Source organism: Sminthopsis crassicaudata, chromosome 1, assembly GCF_048593235.1.
Source record: "Sminthopsis crassicaudata isolate SCR6 chromosome 1, ASM4859323v1, whole genome shotgun sequence".
Taxonomy (NCBI): Eukaryota; Metazoa; Chordata; class Mammalia; order Dasyuromorphia; family Dasyuridae; genus Sminthopsis; species Sminthopsis crassicaudata.
This window is the reverse complement of record NC_133617.1, coordinates 404,834,182-404,860,865: the sequence shown is the minus strand read 5'-3', so window position 1 is coordinate 404,860,865 and position 26,684 is coordinate 404,834,182. Positions and strand designations below refer to the sequence as shown.

Genomic DNA, 26,684 nt, shown 5'->3' with positions numbered 1-26,684 from the left:
AGTGTGCCACAAAGTAAGTTATAATTTGTTGAGAGAGAAGGTGAAATACTTGGGACACTAGATCAGTGATAAGCAAAAGAAATTAGACCCAGAATGAGTGGCTGGCATTCTACAGATTCCACTTCCTAGGAATAAAATTTAGGAAATACCTAGGATATTGGGGTATTGTAGGAGTTGGATCAACTCCTATACTATTTTAACAAAACTTATGTATAAATATTTACTGGAAGTGCCATATAAAATAGAGTGGGACCCAGAGGGAGAAGTGGGGTTTAAGAAATTGAAAAAAGTACTTAAGACCCCTCCTGTGCTGTCTCTCTCCACCCTGGAAAAGCTATTTCACATATCTGTAAATGTGGACCAAGGTGTAGCTTTAGGAGTCCTTGCTCAGATCAGGGTAGGACAAAGGACACTGATGGCATTTCTCTTCTATTGTGGGTGGCAACTGCAGTTCCGCTGGAAAAGAATAAAATTGATTTTAGGGGGCAGTCTTATTGTTAGTATTCAACACCAAGCCTGAACTATCTTAATCAAAGGGTAAGAAGATGTCTTACTGATTCCAGAATTCTTAAATATGTAGCCATTCTCCTTGAAAAAGATGATTTGACTCTGCCACAAGATCATAATTTAAATTTTACCTCCTTAATCTCAGGGGAAAGCTATCCTACCCAATTGTGTAGATTCTACTGACCTCCAAACTAAGGAGCAAGAGGACCTACAGGAATCCCCAATTCCAGGGGGAGGGGAGGAAAAACTAGTTATAAATGTGTCATCTAGCATGGTGGAGAGAAGAAAAATCAATGAATATGCAATAATAAATGGTGATAGTTCCTCCCTGGTTGGGGGGTAGTCAATTATCCAACTCACGGTCTGCCCAGAATTGTGAACCATATGCTTTAAATCAAGCTCTAAAACTCCTAAAGGGGAGAAATGGCAATATCTACGCTGACTCCAAATATGCTTGGGTGGTGGCTCATATTTTTAGAAAGATATGGGAAGAAAGGGGAATGATCAATAGTAAAGGAGGGACTTGGTACATGATACCCTGATCTCTCAAGTACTGGAGAATTTAGAATGACCAAGAAATACAGCAATAATTCATGTGAATGACCATCAGCCTGGACAATTCTTTGAAGCCAGAGGTAACTGTCTTGCTCGCTTCATCAGCTTCTTCATTTCCTCTTCAGCAAAAAAAAGATAGGACTTGTGGATACTGAGGGTCCTGAACAATCGTTAACATTAATTACCTTCCTATCATTAATCTTCCTTCCCCATCCTTTACCCCCAAAGAACAGAAAGAAGGCTTTATCTTTGGGGGCGGAAGATCAGGATGGTCAGTGGTATCTCCCAGATGGACAAGAGATACTGAGTAAGCCAGGTGTAAGACAATCAGTTCTTCAACACTTGCATCAGGGCAGTCACTGAGATATCCAAAAACTGTGTGATACCATTCTTACAGTATGTATCTGCTGATCCCTATACCTTAGCAGGACAATTAGTGGAGAGCTGCCTTGTGTCAAGGCTTCTTTATGTCAAATTCCTAAAGGGGCAGGTCATCAGGCCTTCTGTGATTCCAAAGCATACAGGTGGACTTCACTGGGTTGCTCCCAGTAGACTATCTCAAATACCTGCTGGCTCCAATGGATCATCTGACACCTTGAGTAGAAACCTTTTCCTTGTCTTGAATTACCACCCCAGGGGTCTGCAAGGTTTTTTAGAGCAGATAATTCCATGGTATAGAGATGATGGAACAAATTGATTCAGATCAGTGAACACATTTTACTGGTAGGGTTCTGCAACTTCTTACAAAGGCCTTAGAAATTACCTGGGAATTGATCAGTGATGGACAGAATCAGCTATACTCAGAGAAGGAAATGAATGTGGACTACTTGCATTTTTGTTTTTCTTCCTGGTTATTTTTATACCTTCTGAATCCAATTTTTCTTGTGCAACAAGAGAACTGTACGGATCTGCACACATATATTGTATCTAAGATATACTTTAACACAGGGGTTCTTAAACTATGGCCCGCTGAGGATGTTTATGCGGTCCACCGGGTTATGGCAAATGGGCTGAGGGGCAGAGACAGAGTGTGAGTTTTTGTTTTTACTATAATCCAGCTCTCCAATAGTCTGAGGGACAGTGAACTGGCCCCCTATTTAAAAAGTTTGAGGACCACTGCTTTAACATGTTTAACATGTATGAGACTGCCTGCCATCTAGGAGAGGGGGTGGAGGGAAGGAACGAAAAAATTGGAACAGAAGTGAGTGCAAGGGACAATGTTGTAAAAATTACTCATGCCTATGTTCTGTCAATAAAAAGCAATAATAAAAAAGAAAGAAAGAAAAAGAAATTATCTGAGAGTTTTATACTCCCTGGCAATAGCCTTCATCAGGCAAAGTAGAGAGGATGAGCTAGGAGATAAAGAGACAACTTACATGTGGATATTAGAGATTTGATTACCCGGGACTAAGTGTCTTCCTCCAGATATGCACTGAGCTCCAAAGGGATATTGGGCTATCTTCCTATGAATTTCTGTTCAGAAATCCACACCTGGAGAGGGAGAATTGGGACCCTTTGTATAACCCAAAAGTCAGATTCTTAAGAGATTATGTATGTGCTTTAGCAAAATACCTTCTTATTTTACAGACTAAGAGACTGATTGCCCAAACTCCACCTCAGGTACATAAATACCAGCCTGGGGCTTGGATCTTGATGCAGATATGGAGAGAGAAAAAGTTCACACAAGCCTGGAGGGACCTTTTCAAATCCTTCTAACTTCCAACTCTGCCATTCACACTCAGGAAAAAGATTGGACTCATCATTCATGAGTAAAGAAGTTTGTCGAACCTAGTAAATGGACAATTGAACTTTCAAAAAATATACCTGAGGTGTAAGCATCCCACTGGCTTGGTACATGAACCCTGAGCCATTACCTGGGCTCTGTAAGACTATAAGACTGCTGAGCTTTCTCAATACTGCCTTCCTTTTGTTCTGTTAGTCATATTTGTATTAGGAATTTTTGCATTTCTCACCACTACACTGCATAATTATCCCATTCCTTTTAGTAACTCATGTCACACCATGAGGATTCCCATAGTCATGGTCAGTGCTCTTCTTTTCACACCTTTTGCTTATTTAGTATCTTTCCCTTGATTTCCTCAGGAGAACAGCTCTGAACAACTAACAGAAACTATTACTAACACTTTCAATTTGACCAATTGCTTGGTTTGTGGTAGACCTCAGCAATTGGAAAAAATGGCCATGGGTACCCAGTCCCCTTTGAACTGCAATGGGTCTTGAAATATTTAGTGGAAGCTAATAAGAATAATACTGGATTTTGGCAGTCAAATCAGGAACATTATTGGCACCTTGCCAAAGAATAGGAGAGCTTATATTATTTGAATCAAACTGGGCATGTACCTCTCAGGACTGGGCCCAAGCTGAGAATAAGTCACTGTAGGTGGACATACTCTCCAAAGGAAACCATACAGATAGTCAATTCCTCCCAATACTGGCTAATCTTTAATTCTACCCACATATGATGTTATTCCCATCCCTCCCCTATTTGGAAAGCATGCCAAGTTAAAAGGGAAGGAGAACAGTAAATGGCGACCTGTGAGTTTCTATTGGGCATTATTCCAGGAGTCATTTCAGAGTGAGAAGATCATAATTCCACATTGGAGGCAAAATTTGACCCAAGAACTCTGATTCAACGTATAGGGTCTGGGCAGGGAGAAGAATGTCTAAACCTAAGAAAATACTACACTAGGTACTAGAAGTGACAAGACAAAAAAGGGAAAGAAATACTTCCCTAACTTTTTGGAGTATAATCTTCCTTGCAACTCTGGGAAATGCTTTTGTCAATGGACAGAATCCATCAGACTTTGGAACTGTACCTGGCATGAAAGAGTATCAAATTATGGGTATGGATCTCCCAACTCACTTCCAGTTGATCAATGATGGACAGAAACAACTACACCCAGAGAAGGAACACTGGGAATTGAATGTAAGCTGTTAGTACTACTGTCTATCTACCCAGGTTACTTATACCTTCGGAATCTAATACTTAATGTGCAACAAGAAAATGGTATTTACATACATATATTGTATCTAGGTTATACTGTAACATATGTAAAATGTATGGGATTGCCTATCAAGGGGAGGGAGTAGAGGGAAGGAGGGGATAATTTGGAAAAATGAATACAAGGGATAATGTTTTAAAAAATTACTCATGCATATATACTGTCAAAAAAAAATTATAAATAAATAAATAAATTATGGGTATGGATCTCTTGAGGATAATATCCTATTCTATTATTAGAAATGGAGTTTGAACATAGTATATTGTTGCCCAAAGGAGGACCCGCTATAAGGATACATTATTGGATTTGGGGCCAAATAGCTTATACTCATCTGCCCACCAAATGGGCTGGAAGCTGTTACATTGGGGTAATCAGGCCAAAATTCTTTCTTCTTCAAGGACGGGAAGATAAATATGTAGACAATCAATTATACAATGATTTGAAGAGGGCAATGTGGAACCTAAACACTTCCATTGTCCAAACAGCAGAAGTCAATGGTTGGGAAGATACATGGCCACCAGAAAAGATCAGTCAGGAGTATAGGTCAGCACAGGATGGAAGTTGGGGATATAGAACCCCAATTTACATACTAAATTAGGCTCCAGACTATAGTTGAAATAACTAATTAGACAACTAAGGCTCTCAAACCTTTTAGCCAATCAAGCTACACAAACTAGAGAAGTTGTCCTATATAGTATTGGATTATCTTTTGGCCGAAGTTGACTCTCAACAAATGTATAAAGATTGATAATAATGGACAACTGGTAAAAGACATAACTAACGACATCAGAAAATTAGCACATATCCCAATTCAAATTTGGACTTCTCCATTTAACACCTTGTGGCAGTCTTAGTTTGAAGGACCCTGGTGGAAACAGGCTTTATGGTTTCTCCTAATAGCCCTCAGTGGAGTTATTTTCCTTTCTGTATGTCTCCCGTGTATGATGCAACTTATTACCAATATAGTTCAGAAAACTCTGTCCAAAATGATTATTATAAAAGATACAATCAAGGGATCAGTGTGATTGATGGTGCTCATGAGTCAAGGATGGGAATGGGTAGCCTGGAGGATGTCAGATCCTGAAAGTGAAGTTGCCTAGGAAGTTGAGGAAATGTATAACAATTGGTGTAAGAAGCTTTCAAAAGATAGCATAAAAGGGGGGGAATTGGGTGAACTAACCTGAGAAATCTGTCTCATGAAATGGAAACAGTACCCTAAAATTGAGTTAGGCGCAAGACCTGAATTTCATGTTCTCAGGGATGACATGTCTTCCAGGAGGAATTTAGGGACCTGCCACTCATTCTCCCTAGTACCCCTTCCTCTATATAGTACCATATTAGCTCTAGAACCAAATAAGGCAATTTGTTACTCTTTAGAGATATAATTGGTTTCAACATATTTTCTTATTCATGACTTGGACCATGAGGCCATTTACTCTGGTCACTCAGAGTCAAGATCCAGCCTATGAGTATCATTATCCAAGGCTTGTATATAATCCTCTGCTTGCTTTCTGTAGCCCACCTCTCCTCACTGCCAGACCGCCCTGGTGGTGGTAAGATGCCCAGCTCTCATGAGACTTACCAAATATGAACTGCTTTTGTTTTTCTACTTTGAGATACCTCTGTTTTAATTGAGTCAGTGGTCTCCGGTCCACACTCCACAATCAAAATATTGTTTAGTGACCTGACTACTGATAGTAAACCTTTTCACATGTAATTAGTCTGGTCTTCAGAGAAGATATATGTGGCCTTTTGCTGAGATAGTACTTGAGGTCTTTCAAACAGTAGAATCTTTGAATGCTTGTATATCACTAGCATAGGCTTTGAGAACCCAGGGTTATCTCCAAGCCATAGTAAGGCATCACAGCAGACTTTGTGAAGGACATGTGACAGATATGGGCATTCTAATACTTTGTATGTTCTGGGGACAAGATTTATCCATATATCATATGATTCAAGGATTACTTCAAAAAATAATGAATTATAGTCTATACAACTGGATGTATGTTCTCATTGATTAAATTTTCCATTATGACTGCCATCATATATGTAAAATAATAAAAGAGAGGAAGAGTAGGGGGGCTGTGAAGCATCTGACTTTTGCAACTACCCTTTTACACCACAGGATATGATTTGGAAGCATATGGTCACTGCACTAACAATCTTTCTTAGTTTTAACAGATGGTGCTCCTATAGCTTTTTTGGCCATTTGTAATTTCAGTTATAGTAATGTAACTCTCCATTATATATAAGAATTTAAAAATTAATGGTTCCTAGAAGTATTTGTCACATTTTTTTCTGTAAGTTGTGCCACAGATGTCAAAATAGTGACAAGTGCAATTAAGATTGATATAGACAAAAATCATAGTATATATTTTTGCTTTTAATATAAACATTTTCAAATACTAATATAAGTAAAGGGAATATTTTTGCTAAGTGATATAAATAAAAATGGAGCAACTACATTTTGTGCTTTGTAGGATGAAAGGTATCATTTCCTTTGCAAAGAAAGCCATCACTCTCAATTACCTGAGCACTCAAAACCATTTTAAAACTAAATTCCTGACTTATTACAAATGACTAGTTGCTTGAAAAATGATTATTTTATAGAAATATATAATCTTTCTCCAGAGATGAAAGTATAATTTAGTAAGAGGGGAAAAAAAATCACTACATAAAAGCAAATCTTTGCCACCAAAAGACAGACATCAAAAGCATGTTTAAATAAATGTTTTTATACTGTCTCAAACATTCATGTAATCTCTGCTGACATACTATCACCATTGAAGAGATGGGGTATAAAGATATAATTTTTTGTTACTCCCAAGTGTAGGATACATACAAGTGGTATTCACAGAACACGTACATGGTAACTACTCACTTTTTTCAAATTCAACAAATAACTATTCATTCACTATATATTGAATGAACAAAGCTACACATTGAGGGAGATATATAAAACAATAAAATAAAATAATATAAACAGAAGAAAGGGACAAATGTGAAGTACAAGTGAAGGCAAAGATCATAATTGACTAAGGGAACAAGAAAGACTTTCAAGGAAGAGGACTTATATGATGTCAAAAAGCATGCCTGGGACAGGAAATAATATGTAAAAAAGACAAAAAGTTAGCAGAGTGGATAGAGGGCCAGATCTAGAGTCTAAATGACCCAAGTTCAAATTAAGTCTCAGACATTTACGAGTTGTGTGACTCTGGGCAAATTACATAACCCTATTTGCTTCTCAGTTTCCTCATATGTAAAATAATCTAGAAAAGAAATGACAAATCACTCCAGTATCTTCGCTAAGAAAACCCCAAATAGAATCAAAAGGGTCAGACACAATTGACAACTGAAGAAAGGCAAAAGAAAGAAAAAAAAACATCCAAGGTGTGTTATGTAACATACAGAAATTAATAATTTCATATACTAACATTTCTTTTTTTCCCTTTGTATAGTGAAATGTTTATGCTTGTTGATGACTGTCAAATTCATAATAAAAGAGAAGGAAAGAGCTAATATAATGACAATTCATAGAGAATGTTGAATGTTAGCTTAAAAAGCTAAATTTTACTAGGCAACAGAGAATTACTGGAGGATCCTGTGCAGAGTGATGATCAAATAATAGTCTGGCAACAACAGAAAGAACAACTGAAGGGATATCTGCATAGAAAAAGACCTACTAAGGCAAACTGGATAGAATGTTGGGCATGGAATCAAGAAAACCAGATTCTTACCTCAGATATGGCTTCATGATTCTTACTAGTTATTTGACCTTGGCTAAGCCACTTAACCTCTGTTTGCTTCAGTTTTCCTAGCTGTCAAACGGAGATAATAATAAAACTTGCCTCTCAGGGTAGTTGAAAGAATTAAATGAAATACTAGTTCCTGGCACACAGTAAGTGCTTGATAAATTTTTTTTTTCCCCCTCTCTTTTCCCCCTATTACTAGGCTACTGAAATTCTCTAGATGAGTATTAATAAGAGCCTATATTCAGAGGTTAGAATTAGAAGGAGAGAAAGAGGCAGAAGTAAAACAGATATAAAACTTGGTAACTAACTAGATATGAAAGGAGAAGACAAACACAAAAATAATATCAAAGTTGCAAATATGTGACTAGGTAAACGATGGGATCACCAACAAAAATAGTAAATTTTGAAGAAAAAGCCTATTCTGGAGAAATGACAAAACTATTTTAGATACCTTAAGTTTGAGCTATAAATGGGATATCCATAGCTTGTAATTAGAGATAGAAGCCTAGATAGAAGATAGACCTAATGATAAGGAGAGGAATAAACTTTGGAGGGAGAAATTTGGAAAAATTGAAACTATGAGAATAAATAATGTCAGAAAGGAAAAGAAGGCTAAGGATAAAACCTTGGAGAAAGTCAGAATCAGGAAGAGAAAAAATAGAGGAGATTGAGAAGGAAAAATAAGAGAGGAAGAAAAAACTCAGATTTCAAATTGCAAAGAGTTATAAGGGATACCTGAAAAGGAAGTGGGACCACTAAATATAAGTAAATTTTTCTTCCCTAAGAAATTTAGCTGTGAATAAATAGAGAAATGAGACTACCATCACAGAGTCGCAGAGATGTAAAATGTCTAATCATCTAAAGTCACCTCTCATTTTACAAATGAAGAAACTATAACCCAGAAAGATAAAATTATTTGTCCAATATGACCTCATCTCATCACTACAGAAAGCATAAGACTTTGTCGTCCTTAAAAGTGTGCCAAGAAAGTATTTTTCATCCCACTCTGTACTTCCACAGAATGACAGATAATGCCTCATTAACTTCTACAATAGCATTTGCTGAGAACATAAAGTACTTTTACAAATGTTCATTTTAATTATTTTAAAATCTAATTTTCACAAACTGAGAAATTAAGCAATTTTTTAATACTTAAATTTTGTTTTAACAAAGCAAATAAACACAAACTTATAATGGTATATAATCTTGGGAAAGAATTATGCAAAGATACCACAACTGTTCTAGATCTGCCGATTTCTACTCTACAAAATGCGAACGTTAAACCAGAGGACATGTAAGGTCCCTTCTGCTTTAAACTTCTGATCCTATAATGTCTCAAAGTTAATACTTTCCAAGAGCAAGGCCTACATAACCCATGGAGAATAGACAAGAGAAAGTGTGTTTTGAACAAAAGACACCTGAGCATGTCTGCACACAGATTAGAAGGAACCAACAAAGGGGAGATTGAAAGAAAAGTTCCAAAGGAGAGTAAGTAGATGGGATGTAAATCAATGACAAATTCTGAATAATTTGCTCTATACCTTAGTGATAACATATATTGTAAAACATTCTGGAGTCCAAGTTAAAATAATCTGCATAGGATACACAACCTACCCTCTCTTCAATATAAAATAACTTTAAAGTCATATTTCATACTAGTCTTCACTTAGCCCAAGCTCATTTATCCTTCAGGCTCCAAGACTCCAGTTACATGACATGCCTTTCTTCTTTCAACATTCACTGTGCCATCCTCACATCTCTCCAAAGGTCCTTGCACACATCTATCAAGATAATTTTCTAATCTTTTATCCCATCACTTTTATCCCATCATTATCCTGCTGAGGAGCTTTCAGTGGATTACCAAAGCCTACTGAATCAAGACCTAACTGTTAAGCTTAGGATTCAAGAGACTTACACAGTATGACTCTAACCACCTAATTTTTATTTCCCCACAACATAAAGGTTCAGTTTTATCTAAGTTTAACTACTCACTATCCCTAATAGAACTCACTCACATTCTCATTCTTTTGTTCCTTTAACTCCTCTTTTAAAAATCTTCTCATGCTCCTTCTTTGCCTATTCACATTTTAGTCACCTTTCTAATCCCAGTTCAACTTCCCCATTTCAGTCCTTGATTTTATTGACTACATTTGGAGTAAAATCCAGGAATTCTATTCCTTAATGTCATCCCAGGTACCTCTCTCTGCATATCTCTTTGGCATCTCAAACTTAATATGACCATAATGAAACTCATCTTTCTCATTAATAACCCTGTTCCCTGCTCCCCACCCCAACTCTAAAACACATAACAATGAACTAACTGGAGATCATCTAGCTAAATGTCCTCACTTCACAAAGAAACTCAGACCAACAAAGATAAAGTGACTTGACCAGAAGTCATAGAGCTAGTAAATGGCAAAACAGAAACATAAATGCTAAGTGGTTTTTGTTTTTTTTTTTTTTTTTAGCTTTAAGCCCAGTGATTTATTGCACTGTACTCTCTCTTCTTTCCCTATATTTCAATGGTATGTATTATCTAAACCTGAGACACATTTCTCATATTTTCATCTATGCCTTATATTCCAAATGAGATTCTGAGCTCCTGGAAAGCAGAAACCAGTCTTGTACCTTGTACCAGCCTAGCACAATGTTTCACTCAAAAGTTAAGTATTTAACTGCCTGTTGGTTGAATAGAAAACAACTTTATTATTACAAAGCTCAATTTCCTTAGTGAATATTTAGTGAAAAACGAGGCTGGCTTACACTCGTTAACTTTATTGCAGATTTTTAAATTTACTGATAAAATCTATCATTTGTAGATAAGATTAGATAATAAATACTAGGATAGTACAATTTTGTAAATAGGAGACCGATTAAATAAACAAGCATACCACCAGAATAATGAATGATCAATGGATAGATGTCAATCTGAAGCAAGGTCTCTAGAAGAATGCCACAAGGATCTGCCCTTGGTCCTGTTCTAGTCAACATTTCTATGAATGACTTAGGTAGATAGAGATAGGATATTCTTCAAGTTTACAGCTGACTGAAAAAAACTGAAAGAGATAATTAACACTGAATTAAAAAAAAAAAAATTTCAATAGTCAAAATCCTTCCCAGAATTTAAAATAAACCAAATCTAAAAGAGTAATAAAATTTTTTAAAGTATCAATATGAATCCTTACTCTAGATTTGGCAATTCAAGAACAAAACACAGGATGGAGAAATATGACTGGATAATAGTTCATGTGAAAAATACTGGCACATTGTAACGGACTGTAAATTCAATGAACCAAGAGTACAACAGGTCAAATTTTTTAAAAAATTAATACACAAGTTTTCCAAACTTCTTTACTCCATTCCCTAAACTATTCCTCTTTCTCTTTCAAGGGGCAAAAACCCCACCTTGCTTTCTTACTTTAATATAGAGAAAATAAAGGCCTAATTCAGATTCTATATTTCTCCTACTCCCTACTTTCATCTATTAAAGTACTATTTTGTGTCAAATACTGTGCTAAACCACACACACACACACACACACACACACACACACACACACACACACACACACACACACACACACACACACACTCTCACACAGCAAAAGACAGTCCTTGGCTTCAAGGAGCATACAATAATCTGATGGGGGAAGTCAACATGCAATCAAATAATCTATCTCTCATCTACCTATTTATCTTATCATTTCAATAGTGTATTTCGATCACACATACACACAGAGCAAGTTACATGGGATAAATAGAAAATAATTAATACAGGGAAGTCACTGGAATTAAGAAAGATTGGGGAAGGCTTCCTGTGAAAGATGGGATTTTACTGGGATTTAAAGAAAGCCAAGGAAATGAGTAGTGAAAACGGTGGAGGGAGAACTTCCCGGAAAGGGGGACAGCCAGAAAAATGCTGAGAAGATGTGTCTTGTTCATGAAACAGCCAGAAGGCCAGTATCACTGAAATGAAGACAAAGAGTATGGTAAGGAGTAAGATATTAGAAGACTGGAAAGGTAAGAAGGGATTAGACTACAAAGGGCTTTGAATGTCAAAACATTTTACACTTAATGCTGAAGTGATGGGGAGCTATGGAAGAATATTAGAGAGATGTTGCAAAGGTGAAATAGGCAGGTCTTGGCAACAACTTGAATATATGAGGTGAGAAATATTAAGGAATGTTGTATGACTCCTAGATTTCAAGCCTGAGGAATTGGGAGGATGTGTTGCCTTTGACAGCAATAAATATGATGGGGAATGAGGAAAAGGGTTTAGGAAGAAAGACAATAAATTCTATTTTGGACATATTAAGATATCTACTACACATCTAATTTAAGATATCTAAAAGGCATTTGGAAATATGAATTGGAGGTCAACAGAAAATTTAGGGCAGAATACCTAACCAAGTTCCTAGAAAGGATGGTCTATTCCCACTGAATTCTCCCAATATTTTGGGGTTTACTGGCTAGATTTTTCTTAAGGACCACATCTTAAACCAGGGGTTCTCAAAGGCCCTCTGGCCAGATGTGGAGGGCTGAGGACGGTTATGCGCCCTGCCAGGTTATGGCAAATGGGCTGAGGGGCAGAAACAGAGTGTGAGCTTTTGTTTTTACTACAGTCCGGCCCTCTCACAGTCTGAGAGACAATGAACTGGCTCCCTATTTAAAAAGTTTGGGGACCACTGCCTTAAACCAAAATCAATCAATAATTTATTTGGTTATTGTTGGGTCCAGACTGATTCAGATCCAATGAAAATAGCAGTCATTTCTTCTCTGGCCAGAAACCCTGAAGCTCTTTCCCCTCCCAGATTTATTATTATTATTGGACTTAAGGTAAAAGAGGAGATTCTTTGTTTCAACAGCTACCCAGACTTAAATCATTGAAAGGATATAGCCTCAGTCAAACTAAAAACTGTTGAAGACTTCAGCTTAAAAAAGCCAAGGTCTCCCACTGCATCCAGGGCCATCTCCAGTCATCCTGATCTATATCTGGCCTCTGCAGCCAGATGGCTCTAGAGAGGAAAGTGAGGCAAGTGACCTAGCCCAGTCCTCCCTCACTTCAATCCAATTCACTTGCATGTCATAGTTTCAACCTCTCTGATTTTATGATCCTCTGAAAAAGAAAAACAAACAACAGCAACAACAATCTCCATTTAACTTTTGATAATTGATGACCATCTCTTTTTCCTGTCTCGCCAAGTCTTCCCCCACTTCTGTGACAGTGATTTCTCCTATTTTTTCATTCATCTCTACTTCCATTTTTTCTAGTAATCCCAATCAAAGGAAGGGTATCTCTCAAGTATCCAAACTTCTTTCTATAATCTCTTCCCAGTTAGCATAGTCATCTGTACCAATACATTCAGTTATCTCTACAAAAATGACTAAAATTAATGTTAGAACATTATCTAGTATTACTCTCTCTTCTGAATTACAGCCCCGCATCACTATTTCCTGGATATCTTTATAAGACATACCATTACCATCTCAAAGTTAAGATGTTCCACATGGAACTCATATTCTTTTCCCCTAAACCTTGCTTTCTCCTCTAAACTTACCCATACCCCACCAGTCACCTAAGTTCCTAACTCAAGTGATGCCTTCTCCCTCATTTCTCACAAACAATCAATTGCCATCTCTTGTTGATTTTATTTCATTTTATTTCCCATATTTTACTTCCCAGATCCTACCTCTCATCTAGAATATTGTAAAAAGGTCTCCTAACTGATCTATCTACCAGCCTAGACTCTATTCCAAACCATTTTCTACAATTATGGGGGGGAAAAAAATCCCAAGGAAAAGGTCTGGGCATGCCATATCCGTCTCAAAAGTTTTCAATAGCCCCCCTATTATCACCAGGATAAAATACAATACAAACCCCTTAAGTTGTTTAGGGTCCTAAACTGCCTGGTATCAGCCAAACTCCTTTTCCAGCTTTATCTCACTTTATCTCCCTCTCATATACTGTAAAATCTAGGCACAGTGGAGTATTATCTGATCTCTGACTTCAATATACTTTTTCCCACTTTCATGTATTTGTGCTTTCCAAGGTTTTCTCTTTCCATGCATTTTGTATTTCCACAAGCTGTCCTTCATGCCTGAAATGCTCCCTTTCTCAGAATCCTTAGCTTCCTTTTATACTTCGCTCAGGCTTTACCTTCTCTGAAAGTAGGGGTTCTTAACCTGAGATATATGATTTTTTTTTTTTTACATTTAGATAACTATACTTCCATATAATTGGTGTCCCTTGTAATCCTGAATATTTTATTTTATCCTTTTAAAAATATCATTCTGAGAAGGGAATCAACAAACTTCATTAAACTGCCAACAGGAACTACAACACAAAAAAGGTTAAGAATCCGTGTCCTAAATCCTTTGCTGATGTACCCAATTATTAATGCTTTCCCTTTTACAATTTTCTTGTATTTTCTCATCACTGTACATAGTGCATTCTTACCCACCTCTCACCATAGGAAAGGGGATGGTTTCATTTTTGTTCTTGTGTCCCTAGCATGGAATGGGCTCCATGTAACTTGCACAAAACAGAGACCTAAAAAAGTTTGTTGAAATGAATTGGACAATGTTCAGAAAAAAGAAGGTAAGAGTCCCAGGTTCTCAGTTTTGGTCAAACCACAATAGAAGAAAGCACTATACTCTGTTCTAAGGAATATATATGAAGAAGAATCTTGAAAAAAAATGGAACAAATTTAGAAAAGAATGACCAGGATGACAAGAAGACTTGACACCATAACAAATGAACTAAAGATAATTTTTTACTGGATAACAAAAATGTGGGGTGAGAAGAGGTGAAAAGAAGGAGACATCCTACATTTTTTAATTAAATGGTTTAAGGGCTGAAATACAGAGGAAGAATTTCCTTTATTTGGTACAAGACAGAACAAACAGGAACAATGTATAGAAGTCACAAAGAAACAAATTTCTAATTGCTACAAACTTTCCAAAACTTAATAAAGAGAAAATTTCTTAATAAGTAGAATTTTTAAAAGTGAAAGAGGATTTAGGAAATAGGGAATTCCCCTCATCAGAAGTCCTCTAGCAGAGACTACATAAGGATTTTTAAAGAATGTTATTGCAAGGGCAGCTAGATGGTACAGTGCACCAACCCTAAAGTCAGGAAGACCTTCGTTTCAAATGTGGCCTCCGACACTTAACACTTCCTGGCTGTGTGACCCTGGACAAGTCACTTAATCCCAATTGCCTTAGCAAAAAAAAAAAAAAAAAAAGTTGTTCATTTATGGTTTGAAGTAGGCGATCCCATGTTCCTTTCCTGAAATGTTGAGGCTCAATCTTTTCTCAATCTTCTTTAAGAGGTCTGTCAAGTTGCCATGGTCTAAACAAGAAGATAAAACCTTCTAAGCAACTATACCTGTTGTACAGTAGTTTTCCTGTTCAGTATTTTTCATATTTTGTAATATTTTCATTTGAGAAGTATCTTTTTTATATAAAAGATATTATTGCCAGACCACCTCAAGACCAGAATACCCGGGACAGAAGCAGTCTAGAGAAGTTAAAGAATTTATCTTCTACTTGTCACCAATCACATATCACTATGGATCTATTGTGGCTTCTCAAAAATAAATTTATAATGATTAGTGGCTAAAGTTAATATGTCATCAAGTAATATCAATTTGGAACAAGGGTCTATCTATGCAAACTACATTTATGTTTATATAAAGCAGTTTGATACAGTGGGAAAAAAAAGAAAAAAGAAAAACAAAAGTCAGGAGACCTGGGTTCAAAATCTGTTTCAGACTTTTCATATTTGTGACCTTGAGCAATTTAACCTCCTGCAGCATCAGTTTCCTCACATCAGTTTTCCACATACAAAATGAGGAGACTGGTCTCATGTGTCAGACATGGGGCTTGTGTTTTCACTCCTGGTAGGGAAACTTCCTCTTCCATTAATCACTAATACAACAGATAGGTCTTTTAAGAAGTCTTCAATATTAAAATTATTTCCTTCCACAGGGACTCAGCAATGTTTCTGTCTCAGGAAGAGCAATGAATGTTTCCTCCGTTTTATTTAATTATCAATTATATTTTACACAACCTTCATGTTTACACTGTTTTGATAACATGTTTGAATTTTTATAATACTTTTCCTTTTAAAAAGTCAAACTCTTTAGCCACTAATATCCTAAGTCCTAGAGGGGAATTTTTACCTGGGTAACAGGGAAGTCCAGAGAGAATCTCACCCACACTAAGCTGGATTATTCCAACTGGAGATCTCTTATAAACTATTTTTTTGCCTTTTAAAAAACTTTTCAAACATAAACAATACCAAAACTTAGTACACTGTAACAGAACCAGCATAATTGCTTACACCTGATGGCTGCTTAATGTTAGCTGAACTGAATTGGTGTTTCTCAAGTGGCTCCCTATAAAATACTGGGTAGTCCTTTAACTTCTCATTCAGCTCAATTCCTCGTCTGCAAAAAGAGGGAGATGAATGACCTGGTCTCATCCTGTTGAATTGAAATAATATTCTAATCTTAGCAAATAGTCACTGTAGTCTAAATTAAGTTCTTTAACTTCAGCTCCATTTCCTCATCTGCAAAAATGAAAAAGACAGGCAAGATGTTCTCTAGGGTCCCTTTCAAACCTTTTCAACATTTTACAATTCCCTTAAGGCTAAAATACTTTCTAACTCAGCATTCTGGTAGATAACCACAGTCTACCTCTCCACTGTCACAAAAGGCCGGGCAAACTTGGGCCCTTTTCCAAAGTTAAACTTGTCTAGGATAGGTCACCTAGGGTGTCACCATACTAAAGGTGTGTTTGGAGATATGGATTAATAAGGGAAGGTCTTCAACACAACGGGATTCGGAGAAGAATGAAAAATTCTGGGTGTCCCAGCAGATCCAAAGGCAGGGTGAATAGGTGAATGAAGACCTGGTTCATTTCCCCGAGCCAGGTCCATGCCCGAGGTAGAAAGAAAAGTGGGATTGAAGGTTCAAGCAAGCAGTCTAGGAATGCACCGCCACCGCGTCCGTGTTCTCCCCCTCCCCCCCCCCACCAGCGGAGTGTCAGCCACACAAGTTCCGTGTTTCCAGCCAATCACATGTAGCCACAACAGAGGGATCCACCAAAGAGGCAAGGTTTAAGGGGTTGAGAGGGAACTGGCCGCCGCACCTGTCAGCTTCACACCCCGGGGGCTTCCCCACCGGCCTCCCCGGACTGACCTTTCCCTAGCACCCCCACCCTGTCTACGCAGGAGCAAGACCACGCCCCCCGACCTCGAGCCCCGCTTCCCCGCCTCCGAGGCTGCACAGAGGGGGCCTCCAAGTCTGCCCACCCCGCCCCCAGGTCCAGGGGAGGGGAGGGGGCGGCCTGCAGTGTTTCATTCAGACTTCAGACCTCAGCTTTCCTTCTCTGCAGAAGTCGCGCGCCCATTACCCCAGAGATACCGGCGCCCGGACTGCCTGGGGATTCCCTCCCATCCCAGGGTTCCGTGATCAGGCCTCCTTCTCTCTCCCAGTTTGGCCCCTGACTCCTCGGCCCCCAATCCCGGCCCACCCCATCCTCCCTGGACGGTCCAGCCCAGCGGGAGGGAGCAGGCCGCGGGGGAGCGAGACCCTGACCAGGGAGGGAGGCAGCGTGGGGAGCCGGCGGGGGCGGGTCCGGGCCGGCTTCCCTCCGGAGGCTCAGGAAGCGGCGTCTCCCGCGGAGTCGCGACTCCTTGCAGCCCCCGGCCCAGTCAGCGGCGGGAGGAGGAGGGAAATGTCAGCCACTCACCAAAAGCAGCAGGGAGCATCGGAGGTCGGGGGAGGGCAAGAAGATGGCAGCTTTCATTGTAGCGAAGGGGTCTTGGGCAGGGAGAGGCGGAGGAGGTGGCCAAGCTCCGGGAGGAAGAGGAGGAGGTAGTGGAGCGGCGGCGGCGGCGGCAGCTGCTCTTCGGGCGACTGCAGCGCCTCGTCCTCTCGACCCGGGGCTCCAGCAACTAACACCCGGGGCAACTTCCAGAGAGGGCCCGCACGCCCTTACTTCCAGGTCTTGGCCACACCAAAGCACGCCGGGAACTGTAGTCCCGAAGCCTTACGCGTCCGTAACAGAGCTGAGAACTCGGTTTCCCAATAAGCAGCGCGGGCTGATTCCACACCCCCTCCGGCCCTCCCGGCTCTCCCCCCTCCCCCTTATCCCCACTTTGCGGCGTAGCAGTTTGGGATGGGAAAGGAGACGTTTATGAAAGAGCGTCTGACTGACTGAACCACGACTACAATTCCCAGAATGCACTGGGAAAGCAGTTAGGGGGTATCCCGTTAACGCCCCTCTTTCCCAAACTCTACGGAGACCCGCGGCTTCTGAGCGGAAGTATTCCTCTGGGGCTCGGAGGTTTAGGGATTTTTTTTCCCTACTTCGGAGGAACTGCCCGTGGGATGTCAGTGCAGTGAGGGTGAGTCGGGGGAGGCTCGGAGGACTGGAAATCAACTGGAGGGCTACTCGGGGCTTTCCTTAACTTTTCTGTGCTTCATTTCTAGGGGTCCCAAATTAGGAAACACCCACCTACCCACCCACCCTCCTGGAGGGGCGGTTAGCGCCGATCTATCTCTCTTGGCTAGAGGAGTGGGGGAAGTGCCCAGAGCTCCACCTTCCTGCGGGGACTGCAAGTCCACGGGGGCAGGAACTATCTTTGACCTTTTGTTTGTATCCCCAACTCTTGGACTGTGGCGCTACCTAGTAATGCTTCATAAACATTCACTGAAGGGCACATCCTTCGGCTTATGCGGAACAATACCCAGTTTTGGTCAAACTAACTGTAGGAAGGAGGAGGGAGGAAGTGGAAGATAGCGCAGGCAGCGAATGTGAATCAACTCTGAGTGGTCCTGCCACTGAGGATACCGGCCCACTCTGCCTAGCACTTAACACGTGAGGCTTAGTATATGACTCGTGTTTATCTTACGTAGTCACCTTACATAACACGGTTCTTTCCAGTATGGGTGCAACTGGTAAGCCCGAAGTCCGAAGAAAGTTCTTAGAGATCTTTCTGGGACCTTTGCGCGTCAAACCCAGCTTTTAGGGTCATGACACTGGGAGCAGGAAGGCCTGGCCTTTACCGTCTTTAGGGAGACATCCTCTTTAGAGCTGAGATTGATCCAGTAATCCTTGTCACTGACAAGGAGTAACACGATCCAGATTGACTGAAGAGATTTGTCTTGCAGCTCTGCCAAACCTTGAGTCTCCGAGCTTGTAGTGCTCGTGCTTCCAGTGGTAATGGCATTTTTTTGATTCTTATACTGAACACTAATTTGTGACCAGTCAGCCTGACCTAAGACAGGCTGATAAATGGTTTGTTTTTTTGGTTTTTTTTTTGGATTAGAAGAATAATCTCTAAAGAAGTAGTGCAAGGTAAAAATTGACCAATTGAAAACTGGTTCATTAATTTAGATTTTCTGTCTTCAAAGAAAATTCAATTAAGTTCCCAATAAATATATAATTAGAACCTACTATGTGCAAAGCACTGTACTTAGTGCTAGGAATACAAAGGTATGACATGTACTTGAGCTCAAGAAGTTTACGATAAAATGAGAGTTCTGGTTTATTGTGATAAGGGTTAAAAGGACCATCCAGGTAAAGTACAATGAAAAATCACTATATTGAGAAATAACAAGTAAGGTTTTGTGAAGAAAGCAGTATTTCAATTAGAATTTAAAGAGAAGTACTTCAGAAATTGACAGGCCTGGGGGAGTAGGAAAAGGAAATCTATTGTAAGCATAGAGATGGGAGAAAAATGGTCAGTAATGTAGGAAGGCTAGAATGTAGAGAATTAAAAGAGGAATAGTTTGAAGTAAGGCATAATTGGATCCAGATTGTGAAGGACCTTGAATGTTAGGAACAGAAATTTATACTGGAATTGATAGGCCATGGGTAGATTGGAGACTAAATTGGAATTCTTTGATATACCCTCTCTCTAGAAGCTTTTACAATAAACCAGTTGAGAAACATTTGAGCCAGGGTGGTTATAGAAGTATTAGAAAAAAGGAACATGCAAAAGATATTATAGAATAGACTCACTAGTTCTTTGCAACTAATTGGGTATGAAAGGCAAGGGAAAGAAAAGAATCAATAATGACAAATTGTCATCCTGGGTGGCTGATGCTATTAGCCGAAACAGGGAAGTCGGCAGTAGGGATCATTAGAGGAGGAAGATTTTTAGTTTTTTCTGCAATTTGAATCAATGTAGTTACATTGATACAATAATAAACTTTCCCATCCTAATTTGTTACACTACCTACCTAAATAGTAGAATATAATTGAAGACACAATATGATTATGCTAATCTAGTAAAGTCACATTTCTCATACTGAATCACTTTTGATGCCAAATTATGGTTTCCTAGAGAACATAAATAATCTAATATCTCAAAATGTGTGTTTTTCTTTGGTATAGCTAGAAAAGAAAAGAAAAATGTTTAACCTAAAAGCTCTAATATGGCGAATTTAATACCTTTCTAAATTTTAACTCAGAAATTAATTTCAAAGTTGCCAAGGATTTGAGAGATAAGGCAAAGTAGTACAGTGCAAGTAGCACTGGTTTTAAATTCAATAACCCTGGTTTAAAAATCATAATTCTAGTAGTATTATGTCCTTGAGACAGATGATTACACACCTTCATATATACCATTTTTAAAATGAGCATAATATTTGAATCAGCTATCTTTAAAAAAAGTGCTTTATAAATCTTAAAGTGCTATAATAAATGTGAAGTATTTGTTATTGCTATATTTTGTCCACCCCTATCTGAAACTATCATCTGCTCTGGACTTTTCTTAAAGATTTCCAGCGTAGTAGAAGTTATTACCTCATGAAGAATTCCATTTCATTGCTAGACAGTTCTAATCATTAATCAATCAGTCAGTAAGCATTTAAGTACCTCCTATGTACCAAACACTTTAGGTGCAGAAGAAACCCCCAAAATAAATAAACTACGTTCCCTAACCTCAAGAAGCTTATAATCTAATAGAGGAAACATCATGCAAACAAATAATACCAAAAGAAAAAACCCTAAATGTAAGATAATAGGAAACAATTAATAGAAGGAAGTCACTGGATTTAATAGGGATTGGAAAAGGCTTCCAATAAAAGATAGGATTTTAGTTGGACTTAAAACCAGGAAAATCAGTAATGAAAATGAAGGAAGACATGGGGACAGCCCAAAAAATGCCCAGAGCTGAGAGATGGTGAGTCTTGTTCATGAGCTCTTTTACAGCCAAGAGGTCAGTGTCACTGAATTGAAGAGTATGGGTTGGGGAGTAAGGTATAAGAAGACTGGAAAGGTAAAAGAGGGCTAGGTTATGAAGAACTTTGAATGTCAAATAGAGCATTTTGTATTTGCTTCTGAAGGGGATTCAGGAGCCATGAGGTTCACTGATTAGGAGGTAGTAATGATGTGTTTGAGGTTCAGTACCAAATGATGACATATAGGAGAGCAACAATTGGCACCAAATATTGAGGTTTGGTCATGTGAAAAGTTGACAATGGCCATTCTCTTTAGCAAAATGTAGGTTTATTTATGAGAAGAGATTATAGACAAAGAGATACAGTAGACACCAGGAATGGTATATATGAAAAGAGTATCCAGATAGCATATAGTTAGCAAGGAAAGGGCAAATTCCCTAGGGGAACTCATAGTTAACCAGGAAAAAGGGAATATATCATGAGGTAAGTATGCCATTGAATAGCAGGCTAACTCCACAAAGGAATTTATCATACTAAAAGATTATTAGCCATAAGAAGGAGAAAGATACCATGAGGCATGGAGGAGGAGAAATGGAAAGAAAGTCACCACAAGGCAGAACCCATGGCAGGCTAACCTGAAGGGATTCAGCAAAGATGATGTGGACCATGGACAGATTTTGGGGGGAAATTTAACCTCAGGGGTTTGACATAATTTGGCTTTCTGGTTAGATACAGTAAAGTAGGTTTACCCCTGATCTTCACAGTGGGGTCAGACTGTAATGGATGATTGAGACTGGTCTCCATCAGTGCCCTTCCTTACTTTTCCTCAAGAGAATAATCTTATCATTACTTGAGGCTGTCCCTGCCAACCCTACTTAGTGACCTAGGATTTCATCAGTAACTTGCACTTGCGCTTTGGAAAAATCATTTAAGGGATGTATTGGAGTAGAGAGGAACTTGAAGGGAGACCCACTAGCAAGCAATTACAGTAGTCCAGGCATGAGGTAATGAGGGCCTAAACTAGAGTGATGGCAGAAGAGAAAAGTTGGGGAGGATTTAATATATGTCACAAAGGTAAAATCAACAAGCCTTGGCAAAACAGATTGGGTGAGGAAGGTGAGAAATAATGAGGAATGGAAAATGATTCCCAGATTGCCAACCTGAAGGACTGACCTTGATAGTGTTAGAGAAGAAGATGTAAAGGGAAAAATGAGTTTTGTTTGAGACATATTGAATGTAAGATGTCTAGAGGACTTCCATTTGAAGATGTCTGAAAGGCAGTTGAACCATGGATATGGGAGATGGGCAACAACTTTGTTAACAGCATAATACTAGGCTATGTGAAGCATGGAACACACTGACTGCATTTTCCTGTGTAGTGTCAGGAGATGAGAAAATTTTTTTTTACTAAATGAATCTTGATTTAATTGATAGGAGCATTCTATAGAACCAGTGATATATTTTACAACTCATTCATGTTTTTTAAACCTATAAAAAGTCTAGTCTGTTTTCTTCCATGGCTTCTTCTAAGAGTGTTTCTAACATATTGGAAATATATTAGGAATCTTGCATTTAATGGTTACCAATGGAATACTTGAGCTTTTACACTAAGTGAATAATCTCCTAATAATGAGCAATCAGACAATGCTCCAAGGTTTGTGAAATGCTGTACATTTGTTAATTTATATTTTTTCACAACAACCCTGGAAAAGTAGGTACTATTTTTCTCCCCATTTTACAAATGAAGAAACAGAGAAGTTAAGTGATTTATCTGGATTCACTAAGTGAACCTAAGCTACTGAAGTCTCTGAGGGTGGATTCAAACTAAAGTATTCCTGACTTTCAAGTCCATCACTCTTATCCACCATGCTACTTACTTACACAGTGTGCTCTCTACTTTTTCTTCTGAAATCAGACATTTTTTCACTGCATCTTGCCTGTAGGTCTTCTTGAAAATACACTGCAGCATCTTTAATATGTCACTCCATTGTCTTTTGAGTCACCTGCAATAGAATTCAATATTTGTAACAATATAACATTATTGGGAAAAATGTTTTTGTCTTAAAAAATGGATCTTGTAATATGTATGTTTTACTTGAGCCCATATATATAATAAGAATCAAACTGCTTGCCTTCTCAAAGAAGGGGGAGGGCCAGGAGAAAGGAAAAAATTTGGAATTCAAAAAAAATTTTTAAATGATTACTTAAAAATTTTTATATGTAATTGAGAGCTAATGAAATAAATTTAAAAAAAAAAATTTTTAAGTTGGGCCTTGGTGCAAAGAATTAACTGGGAATATCTAAAAACCATTGCTGAATTTCCAAATTTCAATCTACCCCTCTCTTCTCATTTCAGTTCTGAGTCTCATTCATTGTCCATCTGCAGTGCCTCACATGTACCTAGGTAACATTCAAGGTAACATTCAACTTCCTGTTGTTTTCTGAATATTAAATAATTTTCATCCTATTCATTAAATAATTTTCATCATACTTATTCTTGAATAAATTGTTATGGTAATTTCTTTTGAATAATCTTAGAATTTAGAGCTAGAAAGGATCAAATCCAGCCATATTATTTTACCAATGAGAGAACTGAGGAAAAGCAGATAGACCAGAAATGCACACTAAAGAAATTCTTGCTGGAGGTAATACTGTTTTTAAAGTCTTGAGTTACTAGTATATTTATTTTTACTGAATATCTCAAGAAATACTGTTATTTCCCTGACAAAAAAGGGAGGGAAGGGAAAATCACAAATAACAATACTCAGGGTAATTAAAAGAGCATCAATAATTACTGACATATCAGCCATACAAATCTAAGTGACTTGCCCAGGGTCACACAGCTAGGAAGCATTAAGTGTCTGAGACCAGATTTGAACTCAGGTCCTCCTGAATTCAAGGCTAGTGCTCTATCCACTTCGCCACCTAGCTGCCCCCATACAAATCTTTGTGAGAATAATCAATACCCATATATGAGGCAGGGTTTTTTTGATTTAGAAAATAAATAGGTTTTCACAAATGATTCTCTGCATAAGACTACGGTTTTATAGTCACATGATTTAACTGGAAGCCCCAAAGAATGAAAGATCTCTCTCTATAATCATTGTTTGCTGATTTTAAAAATTTGTATTTGACTCAATAGAAAAAGTTGAAATGTTGAGTCAAAATTCAGTAGTTCCTTTGTTACTAATATGAAAATACAATCTTAATGACTCTTGCAGTAAAATCTTTCATACATTCTTTAAAAGCATACAGGATTCCTTTATAAATGCAAGAACTCTAGGATCCTCTGATTGTAAATTTCAAACAGGTCATCAAAAAGAAAGGTATTTAAGCCCAGCTGATTCTAGTCTGACTCCCATAGTAATAATCAGATGTTTCCTATCTGTTAAAATTTGGTTAATTTCTACATATAATTTTCCCCCCAATATTCATCATATTTAATGCCTTAGATTTCTTCTGGAAAAAAAGTGTAGGCATAGTTTTCTGGGTGTTCTATAGGTATTTGACCTCTACCTTTTCTGAAACTTGAACTATATTTGCTAACAAAATTTCTCCATGACCACTCTCCCATTAAAGTCACTGCATATAAAAGGTATATGTTGACTTTGCTTGGAGTATCTTACCAAGTTCTCAATAGAATTTTTCTGGTTATTTACTAACAGGAGCTCTTAACCTAAGATCCAAGAATTTGTGATTTTTGTTTTTTGTTAATATTTTGACTATTATATTTTAATCAAATGATTTCTTTGTGATCATATAGATATGGCTTATATGTATTTGCCAACAGTATTCTTAGAAGGGGTTTAGAGGCTTTACCAGACTTCCCTAAAGGATCCATAACAAGATGTTAAGAACTGCTCTAATAGATTTTGGTGCATTAGCTACAATTACCTTCATAGATCATCTTTTTGTTTATGCTTATTATGAGCACTGCAAGATAAGAATACCAAGTAGCCCATGAAATTAATATTTCTCAGTGTTTTTAGACATACAATTAAACCAACTCTTTGAACTCCTTTATTTGCCTCTGCAAGGAACACCATTAAGTTTTCTGTTAACTACAAATTCTTTTTATCTTTTGGTTTTGTTTGTTGTAATTCAATTCTTTCATCAGTAAGTCAATTAATTATTTTTAAGACAAAGCACTAAGTACAGTTACTCTTTGTATACCCCAATATTTCTAAGGGTCTAAAACTGATTACTAGTATTACTCCAGTAGGGCCTTCTCCCACTGCCTCTGCCCAACTATCTTTCACAACATTCAAGATCCTTTTTAATTTATTTATCTTTTTTGTTTTGTGGGTTGCCATAGTTAAAGAATTAATTATTTAGCCACCATCTTATTGATAAAGGATGTCTGCATACTTAGATAAATTTTTCTGGGACATCAGACTTGATATTTGACCAAAACTGTGTTTGAAACTTTATGCCCAAGCTTATGCTGCATTTGCATATCTTTCAAAAGTCCAATGTAATCTCTATGCCAACAAAGTAAGCTTTTATAAGTAGGGAAAGAATGTTTTAGTATGAGCATTTTTTTTTTAAAGTAAAGGATTTTTTTTTTTTTTGTAAAACTAAAATAATGACTTATGATGACTTATTACATATAACCTATTTTATAGACATGATAAGAATGGATGGAGAAGAGTGTGGGAAACTCTTTTGTATTGCATTAATTATCTTTTATCGATTCAGGTTGCATAGGCTCAGAAAACTATGAACTCTTCTTCAGAGAGCTGGGTTCTTAGTGGTTCCTCATTAGCATCCCAAGTTCACGCTGCTGCTGTTAATGGAGATAAGAGTTCTCTCCAAAAGCTGATAGCAGGTAAGCATGCTTTTTAAAGTCAGAAAACTTACAAAATAATTTGAATTTTTAAGGAATTTTTCATTTTATAGAAGTTGTCCTCTTTAAAAATCATATTTTATTCAAAGTCTTCACAATGAAAAAGGAAGGGTACCTAAAACAGGTTATTTTAAAATAATCTTTTGTGTAATATTGCCACTGAAAATTAGAGCCACACGAAAATAGAATGAATACCTACTCATGAGTTAAAATAAACAAGAAGTGCTTTTAAAAATAAAGTATTATGAAGCAAGAGAAATGTTAGTAAAATAGTAAATGAGAGTTATGAGTTTATATTCAGCCTCGTACTTATTCGCTTTGTGATCTGGCTAAGTCACTTGATCTCTGCTTCAAGTTCTTCATCTTTAAATGGGGCTCATTATAGCAAATATCTTCTAGGGTATTTATGAGGATAAATAACATTTGGTATGACTATACAAATGTTACAGAGCTAAATAAATGCTTGCTCTTATGAACCACTTTACAAGCTCTTAATAAGAAAATTTTTAAAAGGCATAAAAAATAAAGGATTAAGGTCTAATAATCAAAATTATAGATTAGATGAAATGTGGCTAAAAAATTCAATTCATTAACTATTATGCACCTACTGTATCTAAGTCACTATGTTAGTCACTGGACATAGAGACCAACATAAAATAGGCCCTTTTCTCCAGTAGTTTGTATTCTACTGGGCAGCATAGAGTGGTGAACAATGCTGAAGTTAAGAGTTAAAGAATGTGAGTTTTAACTTTGACTTTTCCACTGGCACAGTGAACAATCTCCTAGCCTTCCCAAGCCTGTTTTCA

The 26,684-nt window shown here is 37.8% G+C and overlaps 2 protein-coding genes across 5 annotated transcripts in view; one reads left to right on the top strand and one right to left on the bottom strand.

Moving 5' to 3' along the window:
• ERP44 (endoplasmic reticulum protein 44) overlaps nucleotides 1–18,091 on the bottom strand; it is a 116,004-nt gene extending 97,913 nt beyond the window's left edge. The window contains exon 1 of the mRNA XM_074280079.1: nucleotides 17,593–18,091. Coding sequence (XP_074136180.1) covers nucleotides 17,593–17,649 — 57 coding nt within the window. The 5' untranslated portion in view covers nucleotides 17,650–18,091. The remainder of the gene's footprint in view (nucleotides 1–17,592) is intronic.
• Nucleotides 18,092–18,112: 21 nt separating this feature from the next.
• INVS (inversin) overlaps nucleotides 18,113–26,684 on the top strand; it is a 271,870-nt gene continuing 263,298 nt past the window's right edge. For 3 of the 4 annotated variants that reach the window (XM_074280074.1, XM_074280075.1, XM_074280072.1), the window contains exons 1-3: nucleotides 18,113–18,250; nucleotides 23,389–23,448; nucleotides 25,731–25,860. In XM_074280074.1, coding sequence (XP_074136175.1) covers nucleotides 25,752–25,860 — 109 coding nt within the window. In that variant the 5' untranslated portion in view covers nucleotides 18,113–18,250; nucleotides 23,389–23,448; nucleotides 25,731–25,751. Of the gene's footprint in view, nucleotides 18,251–23,388; nucleotides 23,449–23,570; nucleotides 23,678–25,730; nucleotides 25,861–26,684 lie in introns of all 4 variants that reach the window. The other variant, XM_074280073.1, reaches the window with a different exon arrangement.